This window comes from Bactrocera dorsalis, chromosome 6 (assembly GCF_023373825.1).
Source record: "Bactrocera dorsalis isolate Fly_Bdor chromosome 6, ASM2337382v1, whole genome shotgun sequence".
Taxonomy (NCBI): domain Eukaryota; kingdom Metazoa; phylum Arthropoda; class Insecta; order Diptera; family Tephritidae; genus Bactrocera; species Bactrocera dorsalis.
In genome coordinates this window covers 25,796,760-25,811,942 of record NC_064308.1, presented here as the reverse complement: position 1 = coordinate 25,811,942, position 15,183 = coordinate 25,796,760, and the positions used below count along the sequence as shown (strand labels likewise).

General features: G+C 36.8%; 1 protein-coding gene across 18 annotated transcripts in view; it reads right to left on the bottom strand.

Moving 5' to 3' along the window:
* Positions 1-15,183, bottom strand: part of LOC105225707 (zinc finger protein 2) — a 315,040-nt gene that overhangs the window by 54,850 nt on the left and 245,007 nt on the right. For 13 of the 18 annotated variants that reach the window (XR_007423203.1, XM_049459972.1, XM_049459961.1 and 10 more), the window contains one exon: positions 12,310-14,433. Coding sequence is in view for 15 of the 18 variants with exons in the window: in XM_049459972.1 (XP_049315929.1) it covers positions 12,310-14,433 (2,124 nt within the window). In the remaining 3 variants the exon portion in view is untranslated. Of the gene's footprint in view, positions 1-12,309; positions 14,434-15,183 lie in introns of those variants that run through there. The other 5 variants (XR_007423204.1, XM_049459974.1, XR_007423205.1 and 2 more) reach the window with 3 other exon arrangements.

Below are 15,183 nucleotides of genomic sequence, written 5' to 3'. Positions count from 1 at the left end.
CTTATTGTTAAAACCAAATTTGAAAGCTTTTTGTGTTGAAAACAAGAATTGTAACTAATTAATTTCAGACAAAATATGGAATAAAAAAATTACGGGTTTTTAATATTTTCCCAAAGATTAGGAAACTCCCGTTATTAATTTGGTCTTGAAAATATTATTAGCGGGTATTCAAAACATTCTGATGGATTATGGAGTTTATAGTTTTTCTTTGAAAATATTAAAAGCGGATCATACCAACATACAAATGAACTATGCAATAAGCTCTAAGTTTCAGGTAGCCGAACCGCTCCAACATTTGCGAAAATGTAGTGAAAAGAAAGGCGTAAAAACTTGACTCGAATTACAGGAACCAAAAGAGAATTTACCGGCAATAACGACAAAAGGTTCAGTCGTTCCCACGACAGTCGGGTGTACGTAACTGGACGGGACCCGGACTTGTATTCGGTCAAACACTGTCAAATCGGCAGAATCTGCCGCTACAACAACAACAACAACAAAAGGTCTCCGTTTTAACGTCGACTTAGTTGCGATCGCAATAGCAATATAAAATCACAGTGATTTAAAAATAGCAATCACTGAAACCACAGTGATTTAAAAATCGCAATATCGCTCATCTCTAATCTCGACAAGATAGAATTTATAGGATACTACCTGCATTGCCGTGCCTATTACCCGTGGAGACTCCACATTGCTCATTGCTTACTAGATATAGAATACTAACTAGTTTGCCATATATCGTAAGCTATAAGCTGTTACTTCAGCAGTTTGACAGCGTAGTTTTCATTTCTATGTAAATTTCGAAGAGGCAACATATCCCACTTGCACATATGCCGACGACATTTTCATTTCGGTATTATGAAAATTAGAAGAGCGAGTATTCAGACGGTTGTGTTATATTATAAAATTAAAGTACATTTTCAAAATAATTTAACACATTTTTCTAAAAAATTAATATTTAGTTTAATATTATTAATTTGCGGAAAAATTATACAAAATGGATTGACGAATGAGCGAAGTCCTAAATTTAATAAACTTATACAAGCATAAATCAAAACATCATTGCTCATATTAAATTTATTATTTTAATTGGTATGTAAAATTTATGCCACAATTATTATATAGTAGTCCAAAAATATGAATTCTTATTTTTCCCAGAAACAAATTTGAAAAAAACGATCTTTATCCTTTGTTATTATCTTATTTTTTCCAGAAATACATTTAAAGACAAAAGGATATTTATCCTTTTTTTATGTTCCACACAAAAGATTTAAGGAGTCCAAGAGCTCAAAACGTGGCCTATATCAGCAACCTACACGACGGCAGTTCGCAAATGATAAAATTAATTTTTCAAGAGCTCAAAGCATGCGCTACATCAATTCTAACCTACCTACCCTACGCCTTTGCGCAAATGATTATATCACGATAGCAATTGCCCACATACAGATTTGGCAATGGCAATAGCAATACGTTTGACAGTTAATATTCTATAAATTCTATCCTGCCGAGATGCTCCGTAACGTCCACGTAAACGTCAGTTGTAAAGCAGTAATGGCCCGTCCACATTCAACTTGCCTCCCTTTAATTGACACTTCATATTTTAAGAATGATGCGAAGAAAGCAAAGGATATGCCAGAATGGACGCTTTGCTTTTAGTGTCTGTTTCTAATAAAAATTGCGGCTGTTGCTTGGCAAAATGTAAAAAGATGAGAGTTGCCCAAAACTCTGTTTCGCCTTGCTGCGTTTTGCTTCGATGTGAATGTCTCATACAAAAGCAAACATCAAAGTTTTCTTGTTAAACTAAAAAATTTGCAAAGCTAAGAAAAAGCTCTATTGCATCAGCATTTGGAAGACGTTAGTTCGGGTATAGAGGGTAATTTTATACACATACAATTTGTAAGAGTCAAGAATATGCTACAAATATTTCCAATTATTATAAAAACTTTGTTTCATATATTTTCTCATCAACCCGAATTTAGATAAAAAAATTTCGGATATTGAATAACACAGTACAACAGCTAATCTGGGGGGTGAGAAATTCCAAGTCAGGGTGATGGTACTAGATCAGTATAGTAAAACCCTACAAGGGTTCGGCGTTCGTATGTGTCGGTTTTTTGTTTTATTACCTTTTAAATTTTTTCCTTATCTTGATGTTTTTTCGCGGACCACTTGTCCGATTTTGATGAAATAAATTTTAAAAAATTAAGAATTACAATTTCTATTTGTTTTTATTCAAAAAAGTGTCATTTATCACCTTTTTTTTATAAATTTTCCCCAATAACTCCAGACTTCTGGCCATAAACTACTAAAAAAAATAAAGTAAACATTTTTATAATTTTTATTTTATTTATTTATTTTTATTAATTTTATTAAATATTGCCTAAAAAAATTTATAAAAAAGGCGATAAATGACACTTTTTTGAATAAAAACAAATAGAAATTTTAATTCTTAATTTTTCTAAATTTGTTTCATCAAAATCGGACAAGTGGTTCGCGAAAAAACATCAAGATAAGGAAAAAATTTAAAAGGTCATGAAAAAAACTGACACATACAAAAGCCAAACCCTTTGAGGGTTTTACACTGATCTAGTACCATCACCCTGACTTGGAATTTCTCACCCCCCCCAGACAATAATCCCAAAAATGTTCCACAGTGTAATTTTTATTAAGTTAATGTATTTTCAACAGAACATTCTCATGCAATGCTTATGATATACATACATATGTTATATATACTTATATTAGATTTATGGCAGTTAGAAAGTATACGAGCCATTTAGATCCCTTCATGGGACTGGTCACAAGTCGGAATTACGGAGTAAAATTTTTTCCCACATCTTCATACACATCACATAGTGGAGGTACGCATTGGTATTACCCGATTCCGGCCATTTTCCCATCATAGTGTAATAATAAAATGCAACATTATTGGAAACATCGCTTTTCTCACTTTTGGTGAGATATGTACTAAGTCGTATATTATGTAGTGTACTCTCGCTCAAAGCTTTTAGTTGTCGAAATAGTGAATCAGCTGTAACCATGACATCCCCGCCAACCACGGCTACCCTTTTGTGTCAAATATTTCAATACAACTACACATTTTTTCTCTAAGCACTAACACCAACGCACATTTTGGGGTTATTTTTTGTTTACCTAACTGCGATGAAAAAAAGTTGCTTTCATTTCTTGATTTATTTGAATGAGTGCAAAGGAGAAAACGTAATTGTCAATAGTGACAAAAGAATATCCCAAAAAGGATAATAAAAAACGATTGAAAGACGCATGTAATTCGTACTCGTACCATCATAAAGGAGGCTCATACAACAAGAAGGTAAGTAAGTGAATTTTACGTGATTTTTTTTTTTTAATAATTCGCAAATTATTACTTCATTTGTTTTTATAGCATTGGAAATCAGAATGAATTGGAAAAAGCAACAGCAGCAGTATCATCAGAAGCAGCAAATATCAATTGTTAAGTAAATATGTGAAAAAAATTTGTGTACTTTGAAATTAGACTGTATTTTAAGTGATCAAATAATATTTATCTTTTCTTTCAGAGTAAACTCTATTTGTATTTAATATATTTTATTTTTTCAGATAATTTTAATCTTTTCTTTCAGATGTTATTATCATTTAATACAATTAAATAATTCTTTTTTTTTTTAGATATTACAAATTCAATGTATTTATTATTTATTTTCAGGTTTTAATAACCTTTATTTCATTTCAGGTATTTGTCTTTTATAATCTTTTTTCACTTTTTTTCAGCTATTAATAATTCTTTTCTTTAAATAATCTTTTTTCAGATGAAATTATTTTTTAAATTAAATATATTTTTATTTACACAATATTAGCTTTAAAATATTTAATTACAATAAATTACAATTTTATGTAAATATGTATTAAAAATAATAAAATTAATAATTTAAAAATTAAAAAGTTTTTTGAAATTTTGAGAAATTTTTAGAGTAGGAATCAAAAAATTCAACCCTGCATCAGGCGTCTATTGGGAATATTAGAGCAGGACTGATATATTTTTTTATATGACACTGCTGAATGAGCGCAACAGAGATGTATGATCATATGTATACGTACGTGTAAGGGGAAAATGGGTAGAGTCTTCACGCGATCTATGGCAAACTACCCACTGATTATCTGGTTTTTTACCCGCTCATGGTTGGCAGGGATCTTATTAACTTAAATTGGTTGTCAAAAAAGTCTGGCGATATTTTCGCTAGTTGGGGCTGAAAGCGCGTAGTTCTAGTTTTATTCGTCGCATCGGGTCATGCTATACCTTTTTGGAAGCTCATTTCACGCGTTAACACGTGTTTGACTGATTGTCGTTTCTTTTAAGTCGTTCGTGAGTTATAGCGTCGAAAACATGGAGCAAAATAAATAGAAAATACGGCATATTTTACAGTACTACTACGATAAAGGCAAAAATGCATCTCAAGCCGCCAATAAAATTTGTGCAGTTTATGGACCCGATACAGTTTCTATTTCCACCGCACAACGATGGTTTCAACGTTTTTGTTCTGGTGTAGAGGTGGTCGAAGATGCTAAGATGCTCCGGAAGGCCTGTCGTCGAAAATTGCGATAAAATCGCTGAATTGCTCGAAAGTGACCGGCATAGTAGCAGCCGTAGCATCGGTCAAGAGCTGGGCATGAGTCATCAAAAATTTATTTCAATTTCAATAAAAAAAAAATTCAATAAAAATACCGCAAGACTTTTTTGACAACCCAATAATAATGACAGATCCAACTTTGTGACGCAAATAATGCGGCAGCATACCAAGCCTCTCTAAAGATTTAAGAAATTCCACGGCTTTGTATTCACGATAATTTGGTCAATGTTGGCATAAACATTCGTGATGAGTTCTTATTTCGTTGAAGTGAATTGAAAAAAGGCAGGTGGAATTGATATCAAACCACTGGAAGTATCGACCGGAATTTGTCTATTTAAAATTCTTATCAAATATGTAAAATGTCTTCGGCAATGTAATTTTGTTCGTTTGCCATAATTAACGCAGATGATATGTCGAATTGATCATTGCAATAAGTGCGCGAACTTCAGGGGCATGCGAAGTAGCTATCGACTCGTCCATCGTTTGATTCCATTGATAATCAAGTCCCAGCAATTGTATGTAATTGGTGGCATGCTTCTCAACAAGTTGCACATACCGTCCCATTTACAGTATGAGACCGGCATAGTAGTCATCAAACCGTTATAAACAATTTGAAGAAGCTTGGAGTCAGCTCGACACGAAAGGCAATACGCCTTCACAAATCAAAGATGAGTTGGACTCTGTGTATGGTGACTCTGCACCATCGTTTACCACCGTAAAATTTTGGGCAGCTGAATTTAAACGTGGTCGCAGGAGCTTGGAAGATGATGAACGTCCTGGGCGTCCAAAAACTGTAACCACTAACGATAACATCGCTAAAGTTCATCAATTGGTACTACACGACCGCCGGATTAAAGTAAGGGAAATAGCTGAGATTATGAAGATGTCAAAAGAAACTGTTTGTCACATATTAAACCAAGATTTGGGCATGAGAAAGCTGTCCGCGCGTTGGGTGCCGCGTTTGCTTACGCTAGACCACAAACGTGCGCGCATGAACATTTCCAGCGCTCTGTTGGCTCAGTTTAGAGGCAATAAGACCGAGTTTTGGCGCCGATTGATAACTGTAGACGAAACTTGGATTCATCATTATACGCCCGAAACAAAAAACCAATCTAAACAGTGGATTGAAAAGGGGAACCAGCCCCAAAAAAAAACCTAAAGCTGTGTATTCGGCTGGGAAAGTGATGGCGAGTGTTTTTTGGGACAGCCATGGAATTATTTTTATCGACTATCTTAAAAAAGGAAAAACTATAACAGGAGCATACTACGCATCATTATTGGACAAGCTAAAGGAAGAAATTTCGAAAAATCGGCCACATTTGCAAAAAAAGAAAGTCTTGTTCCACCAAGACAACGCACCATCTCACACCTCAACAGTCGCCATGGCGAAAATCCACGAATTGCGGTTCGAACTGCTTGTCCATCCACCTTATTCACCGGATCTAGCACCAAGCGACTTTTTTTTGTTTCCTCAACTTAAAACTGCGCTCGGCGGCCAGAGATTTTCGTCAAATGAGGAGGCAATCTCTTTCGTGAACTCGTATTTTGCAGACAAAGACGCCAAGGAAGGGTTGCAGAGATGGGAGCATCGCTGGAAGAAGTGTGTGGAGTTACAAAGAGACTATGTAGAAAAATAAAAAAAAAAATTGAAAAAGTCGCGTGCATCATGGTTAGGCCGGTTATTTATCGGACAGCCCTCGTATGAGTGCCACACGAATTGATTCAATAAAAATACCGCAAGACTTTTTTGACAACCTAATATTATGGATTAACGAAAATATATATGTATATGTAGATAAAAGTAATCCACGGAAGTAATCCGTGGAGACGCTTCTCTTTCTTCAGCATCGAATTTTGGTTTATGTAAAATAAAATATTTATTTAATTTTGTTAATCATAAAGTCAACTATAAGATGGAATATGATTATATTAGGTATTTGAGAGCTGGTAAAGTATTGAATCATTACTATCACCAGACTACACTACTATCAGGAAAATACGCCAATTTAATTTCAATAAAACATGCATATAGACCGATATTTCTGGTATAAAGGCAGCCATCGAAATTGATATATTTATATTTTGGTTTGAATAAGTTGATCTCAAATGTATGGATGAGAATTTAATAGTAATACTAGAAGGGAATAAATAATTATATTTTTTTGAGAATTACTTAAATATTTTCACGCATCATTATTATATTCATTTCACTTAAAGTTGTTAAGCAAAAACTAATAACTAAGTTTATTTTACCTCACAAGATGACGGCATAGGGTGATTGTTTATGTAACATTTGTCACAGACTAACCGAAAATAAAGGTAAATTCTAGCCGTAATGTTATATACTATCATTCTTGGTATTATGATTTTCAACTCTGTTCCATTGCGGTTGACTAGAATATTGGAGACGCACAACTGCTACCAAGCGTTTGTGAGGGAACATTGCGTTTATTTAGAAAAAATATTGACATAAAGTGAAAATGGGTAAATAAACTACTTCATATATAATTTTAAACCATTTTAGTCAGTTATTTTGTAGAAATACATAGAAATTTCTTGAGCTCGTGGAGAAAAACTCCGAAACTGGACAAGGTAAAATTTGCAGATAGTAAAATTAGAATTTAGGAACCGAGGGAAAGGTTTAGAACAAGAAAAGTTTATACAATATACATACGTCGTCTCACTTGCGGTTAGTTCCAATGTATTAAAGTGATCGCGAAAATTTTTTTCATAACTTTTGGCACAAACATTTTTATCATCGTTATATAAATCAAAACTAATGTAAATTTTAATAATTATTCATCCTTTTGTTAGCAATAACTAAATTCAATTTTTTCAATTAAATAATTTATTTGTTAAATCTTCACTCTCGAGGTCGGCAAATTTCAGAAACTTCGACTGAAAAAACAAAACAAAGGTTTTGTTTGATCTAAAGTCCAATTCCTTTAACTTCAACACTATCAATGAAAAGGAAACAACCGCCTCGGATACGTGACCCCTTTTTTGATTACGAGTCCGTGGCGTGTTAAGGATTATGACTTGAGGGCATGCAACTGGAATGTCCGGTCCCTTAACTGGGAAGGTGCCACTGCCAAACTAGTTGGTGTCCTCGTTAGAGTAAAGTCTGACATCAGCGCCGTCCAAGAAATGCGATGGACCGGACAAGGGCAGAGACGAGTAGGTCCTTGTGGCATTTACTACAGTGGCCATATAAAGGAGCGCAAATTTGGTGTGGGATTCGTGGTGAAGAGAGACTCCGTCGCTGAGTAATGGTATTCACCCCGGTAGATTAACGTCTAGCCATAATCCGCATCAAAGCGAAATTCTTCAACATATCGCTGATTTGCGCCCATGCCCCGACTAAAGAGAAGGGCGATGTGACCAGGGATGCTTTCAATGAGCGCTTGGAATGTACCTATGAGAACTACCCCCGCCACGATGTCTAAATCGTACATGCCGACTTTAACACCAGAGTGGGCAATGAAGGTATATTTGGTACTACGGAGATAAAGTCAGCCTACATGGGATAGATATTGAGAGTTGAAGAGGGAAGTGAGAAGCATTTGTAGACAGAAAACGAGAGAGGGCAAAATGCGTGAGTATGAAGAGCTTGAAAAGCTGGTTGACAGGGGAAAGACTCGAAAATTCTACGAAAAAATGCGGCGGCTTACAGAAGGTTTTAAGACCGGAGCATTCTCTTGTAGAATCCGCAGAGGTGGTCTAGTAACCGATGCTCAGATCATACTAAAATTATAGAGGGAATTCTTCTCCAGCCTGCTGAATGGCAGTGAAAGCATAACACCATAATATGTCGAACACATTTCACCAATCGTCGACGTTGAAGCAAACGTTGCCCGACCATGAAGAAGTTCGAATAACAATTACCCGTCTGAATAACTACAAAGCGGGGGGACAAATGAATTTCCGGCCGACCTATTCATATAGGGCGACAAAGAACTGATAATGAGCGTGTATCAGCTTCTTTGTAGAATAAGATCGGACGAAAGCATGCCCATCGATTGGAATTTAAGTGTGCTCTGCCCAATCTACAAAAAGGAAGACCCCACAACCTGCGCCCACCGTCAACAAACTGATAGAACCTTATCAGTGTGGTTTAGGCGTGGTAAATAAACAACTCATCAGATATTCACAATGCGCCTAATCTTGAAAAAGACCTGTGAAAAGAGGATCGAAACACACCACCTCTTTGGCTGGTATGTCTGAATTGTTTATCCGCGCCGTATTACGTTGAGCAACACCTAAAGCTCCGTCAGGATCGGGAAAGACCTCTCCGAGCCGATCGAAAACGATCAGACGAGGTTTCAGACTAGTATATATGGAGAAACTAGTTTGAGCTGCAGAGCTTATTCGAGCAAGTACTAGATTGTACAGCTGCTGGCGTATACTGATGATATTGATATCATCCACGGCGTAAGCTCTGCTTATTCCAGACTACATAAGGAAGCAAAACAAATGAGTCTGGTAGTCTGGTCTGGCAAAGCGAAATAGCTCCTGTCATCAAACAAACAGTCGCCGAACTCGCGACTTGGCTCCCACGTCACTGTTGATAGTCATAACTTCGAAGTCGTAGGTAATTTCGTCTGTCTTTGAACCTGTATTATCACCAACAACAATGTCAGCATCGAAATCCAAAGCAGAACTAGTCCTGTCAACAGGTACTACTTCGGACATAGTAGGCAATTGAGAAGTAAAGTCCAATCTCGACGAACAAAGACCAAATACTATAAGTCACTCATTATTGCTAAATGGTGCAGAGGAATGGACGATGACAACATTTGATGAGTCGACGTTACGACTTTTCGAGAGAAAGGTTCTGTTGAAGATTCACGGTCCTTTGCGCATTGGCAACGGTAATGTCTCGTTCGTGAACGATGAGCGATACGAGTAATATGACGACATTGACATAGTTCAGCGAATTAAAAGACGTGTCGTCCGTATGGATGAAAACACTCCAGTTCTGAAAGTACTCGACGCAGTACGCGCTGGGGGAGGTAGAGGAAGACCTCCACTGCGTTGGAGAAAATAGGTGGATAAGGACCGGGCTGCACTTGGTGTTTTGAAATGGCGCCGAATTGCAAAGAGAAGAAACGATTGGCGCGGTTTTGGTAACTCGGCTATAACCGCGTAAGCGGTGTCTACGCCATTAAAAAAGAAGATATTAATCCAGAAGTAAGAAACAAACATACCTTTATGCAAGGATTTGTCAGAGTTATTTGAGTAATTCAGGAAAACCTAGAACTAAACATCGTTAGTGCGTGTTAGATAAGGATATCTTTTTAAACTCACTATGTTCAAGAGAACATTCTCATACAATGCTTATGATATAAATACATATGTTAGATATATATTAGATTTATGCCAGTTAAAAAGGGAATTAGAAAAGCTTTCGCTCTCGAGAAAAGCTTTAAAGTACCCGACTACCTCAGGGCCGTGGTGCGGAGCTACCTTAGCAACAGGAAACTGCTGTACGTAACTAAAGAAGGGTCACGACAGATAGCGGTTACGTCAGGAGCAGCACAAGGATCCATCCTCGGACCAGACTTGTGGAACATCAGCTATGACGCTATATTAAAACTAGAAATGTCAGATGACTCATATTTAATAGGCTACGCGGACGACATCGCAGCAGTAATCACAGCAAGGGATACGGAAAAGCGCGAGGAAAGCTGAACCAGGTCATGATACGGACGCAAGCATGGCTCGACTCACACAGCCTCCAGCTCGCTACGGAGAAAACAGAGCTACTGCTGCTAACAAACAAGCACATACCTCTCGAGATAAGCATGCACACGACTACGGATACTCTTAGGACAAAAAAAGCAGTTAACTACCTGGGCGTAAGGCTGGACCCCAGACTAACCTTCTGGGTACAAATCCAGCACGCCGCAGGAAAGGCAGCGAAGATCACTTCTCAACTGAGCCGACTAATGGCCAACATAGGAGGCCCTAGCCAAGAAAAAAGAAAACTCCTAATGTCGACAACAATCAGCGTTTTATTATACGGAGCTGAGATATGGGCAGATACGTTCAAAAAGGAAAACCGGCGTAAGGTAGCGGCCAGAGTGCACCGCACTGCAGCCCTCAGAGTTGCATCAGCCTACCGAACAGTGTCCGGCGAGGCAATTTTAGTTATAAGCGGAAATGCCCCAATTGACCTTCTAGCATACGAAAGAAAAAATCTGTGGGAGCTAAAGCAGTCATCCGATAACAACAAGAGAGCAATAAAACAAATAAAGAAAGAAACAATAATAACATGGCAACAGAGATGGGACACCGAAAGTCGCGGCAGATGGACGGCCAGGCTTATAAAAGATCTAGACTCATGGACAGGGCGAAAATTCGGAGAGGTAGATTTTTACACAACCCAGCTGTTATCCGAGCACGGGTACTTCAAAAAGTACCTCCACAGAATGGGAAAAGTCGAAGAGCCGTCATGCCCATACAACGACGCGACAGAAGACGACGCTGAACACACATTCTTCGAATGTGTGCACTGTCAAAGAGAACGCATCGCCGTAGAGAACCTGGTTGGCCCAATAAACGCGGACAATGTAGTCAGCGTCATGTTGGAGAGTGAAGCAAACTGGGGGATTATCAAGAAATTCGCTGCACTCTTGCTACGCAGCAAAAAGCGGGACCTGGACGCAGGTGCGCAGATGTAAATCTCTCAATGAGAAAAATGGAACGCCACCCTGAAGTAATGCAAAAGCGGTTCCGGGGTGGGCGACGGTTCCTTAAAGGGGTGGGTTTTTAGTGACCTGCAAGTGGCACATACCGCTGCTGTGACGACAGCACCGATGATGCGGAAGGCATTTTCCACCCCCTCACCCACAAAAAAAAAAAAAAAACAAAAAAAGGGAATTAGTCGTTTAGATTTTTTTTTCCACGGGGCTGGCCATAAGACCGAATTACTATTAGTGAACATTTTTTTTCCCACATCCTCATTTATTTTTGTGTTTTTTGTGTATTGAAATAAAATTTATCTTCTCTGTAGTCTTAATTTATTCAGAGATTGTAGCGTTGTTTTGCAAATAAAAGAGTCTTCCAAATTATTATGATTCTTCTATTTGTATGATAGCGATATGCTACAGTTGTCGGATCTGGAGAATGTATTTCGATATTGTGCTGTTGTCTTGAAAAACCGTCCATGCCATCTTTCGTGAAGATATCTTCTTTTGCAGAGAAAAGCACGAGTTCAAAGATTCAGATTGATATCTCAAGAACTGTGGGATTAATTCGATTATATATAGACAAACAGACGGTTTATTTATATATACTCGTATATTTTTTAGGGTTTCTGACGTTCCTTTTGAGTGTTAGAAACTTCGTGGTAAACTTAATATACTCTGATCAGTGTAAAAATGGAAAACCATACTTTTGCATGCACAACGCACACGACGCAAAATTTTTGTTTGTTCCCTTTAGAGAACGTGAATGACACAAATAACAAATACATGAGCGAAACATCGTGTGAACTTAAAAGTGAACACACATGTATATATTTTCGAACATTTCTGCAGACGTTTGAGCAGATTTCTGTTAATATAAAACAGTTTTTATCATATTCTCCTAGACTATTCGAAATTTATAAAAAATGTGTTTCATCGTTGCAATGTTGGACTTATTAATGCGATGTCTCGTTTTGGAATTTTAAAAGCACACTTACTTGTACAACCCGTTTTTTAAGATTAATTTTTTTTGCGATCTCCTCAAGCATTTTTCTACTTGGGTTCGAATCGTTTTGATAACATTCATATAGAAAATTTAATTGCTCTGGCAGTATTGTAGTGCGTAAACGTTTGCTTTGTTGTTTTTCAGTAATACCAGTGACTGTGTTTGCTGTTGTGTTCGATGATCCAACGGTAGGTTTATTATTTGAATTTGTAGTGGAATTCGGTGATGATATTGGAGTCTCTGGCAAGTGTCTCTTATCCATTGTTTGTAGGGTTAATTCATTATTTCCAAGACCGTTGGTTTCATTTTGTATTTGGAGTAAATCGCTATAATGCTGCTGTTGTTTACTTTTTTCTTTGGATTCGGATTTTTGATTGACATGATTTGCTTTACACTTTGCCAGATTATCTTTTTGATTTTTTACATATCTGGCCAGAGATTTACTTAAATTCTTGGGCTTATGTTTATCATTGCCATAAGAAGATGGAGATTGCAGGTTAGTAGCTAGTTTATTAATTTGATCCATTCCCGCTAATTTATTAGCCACTTGATCATAACCCTTGTTATCAGTATCGTTACTGCTTTTCATTACATTTATTTGGCTTTTGTGACCATAGTTTTCATTCGATTTTTGGTTATTGTCATTAATATGATCATCGGTATCAGTATGAATTTCAGCGTCGTCAACATCCATACCACAACCATTACTACTTGTTTCGTGGTCGTTGTTGTCATTATCGTAATCTGGAAAATTAATAGTACTATTAAGGACATCCAAAGAGTTTTTCAACGAACTCATATCGGTTATATCATACCGATCAATTCTAGGTGTGGTTGTATGGTCACTAGTCGATATTGGTATCGGATTATTTACATGTTGGTATTGTGATGTCGATATTGGCGACGCTGTCGGGTGGTCATTTATTTGTTGATTCGAGGCATTTAACTGAAAAAACTTTTTTGATTCATTCAGTTGATAGTACTGTAGTAGAACATCTATATTTGGCTTGTTCTCACTACCGAAAAATCTCGCTTGGGAGGGCAAAGCACTCATTTGCTTTATGTGTTCATTTTTTTGATAATATTGATACAAGAAATCATAATTACTACGCTTTCGTAACTCACTTTGATGGTAAAAGTTTGCTAAATATTCCATTTCGATTTCTGATTCATGTGATTTTTTGTGTTGTGCTTGAAATTGTTGCTTCAATTCATTGTTGTTTTCGTTTTGCATAAAATATTGATATAAAAAATCGTATCTTTTACTTTTTGAAAATGAGGCAGAGCTGCTGATTTCACCATCACCAGAGGCACAAATTGCTGGCACTTCATCTGTTGTTGAAGATGTTTCAGAACACTTACGTTTTTTTGCGGGTGGTTGGTCTGGCTGTTCTAGGAATTGATGCTCATGCGTGGCACTGGCAGCTGCAACCTGCTGTAAACTTTGCAATATGTTGCCAAATGAACCATAAGCCTCTGGTATGTTTGTGATTTGTGTGGTAAATAAGCTAGGATTCATTAGATGTAATAACTGATGCTCGCGGAAATGTTCGTAGTAACTGAATTGTAATTTGCATTTGTCACATTCGAATTTTGACTTGTGCACTGGACCTTGCGGAAGCAATTCACTGCTATCGCTACGCTCTCGTTGTATTTGTGGCGGAGTGGGTGTAGTGGATGGACTAAAATCAGTCATTGACATTGACGATTTACCAAATAAAAGCTGTGGCGATGTAAGGTCAGGAGCTGCGCTGCTGGGTGATGTGCTGGAAACGTTGGCAGTACTTGACAACGCCGCTGTTGCTCCAGCACTAGAAATATGTTGATGATGTAATTGATACGCACTGCTATTATTTATATCCATCGAGGAATTGGAGTCTTCTGAGCTGAGATTTTGTGCGATCTGTGCTGCGGCTATTTGTGCCTTGGCCGACTTTTTGTTATTTTCTTCTTTAAAGCAATGATTTTTCTGGTGGCGTATCAACTCGTAATAGCGCTGAAATGTCATATTACACTTTTTGCAGGCGTAGTTAATATTATGTTTTTTCTCTTCAGTTTCGTAAAGTGAGTTATTTGGTTGATTTTCATAAATCTTCCGCTGTTTTTGGCGAGCATTCTAAAAAATAAGAATAATTAAAAGAAAATATATGGATAGGCGTATGTTTAAAAAGGTATAAGTGGATCTTAGATGTCCAGATTTAAATTTTGGTTTGTTACTTTCATTATAAAATAATTAGTAATTTTGGTCATGTCATATTTTCTAGATTACATCAGAAAAAAATACCTATAATTGACTCAAAAGGCCAAAGTTAAAGGTTGGTAAATATTATAATTTTCAATTAATGATTTAAGGAACAAAAATGAATGCTTCTTAAGAAGAGAATGCTAGCCTTGCTGTGGCTATGTTATACATTAATTATTATTTATTATAATACAGTGAAAAAATTATTTGCCTTTTAAAACAAAAACGCTATAAAAATCCAAGAGATTCACCTTGAAGTCTCACAGGTTTCACATGGTGCATCCAAGAAAAAACCCGACTTGTTGAGTAGCAACCAACAGCACAAGCTATTGTATATATACAAGTAGTACATCATGCATACATTTACTTACTTTTAGTATGTCATAAATTCTGTTACAAAGGCTACAATGAATTCAGCGATAACAAATGCAACAATAACAATTTTATTATATATCATTATAATATGCAAAGTAACAAAATCTATACAAAAACTTCTAAAGACACTAAAAAGGTCCATCCGCTTCTGCCGTTATAATTTGATGGGGAGTCTACTGTATAAGCATTAAAACTCTTCACTTCTGTGAGAAAATGTTTAAAACTGGGACAAATGCGGATATTTTAGAA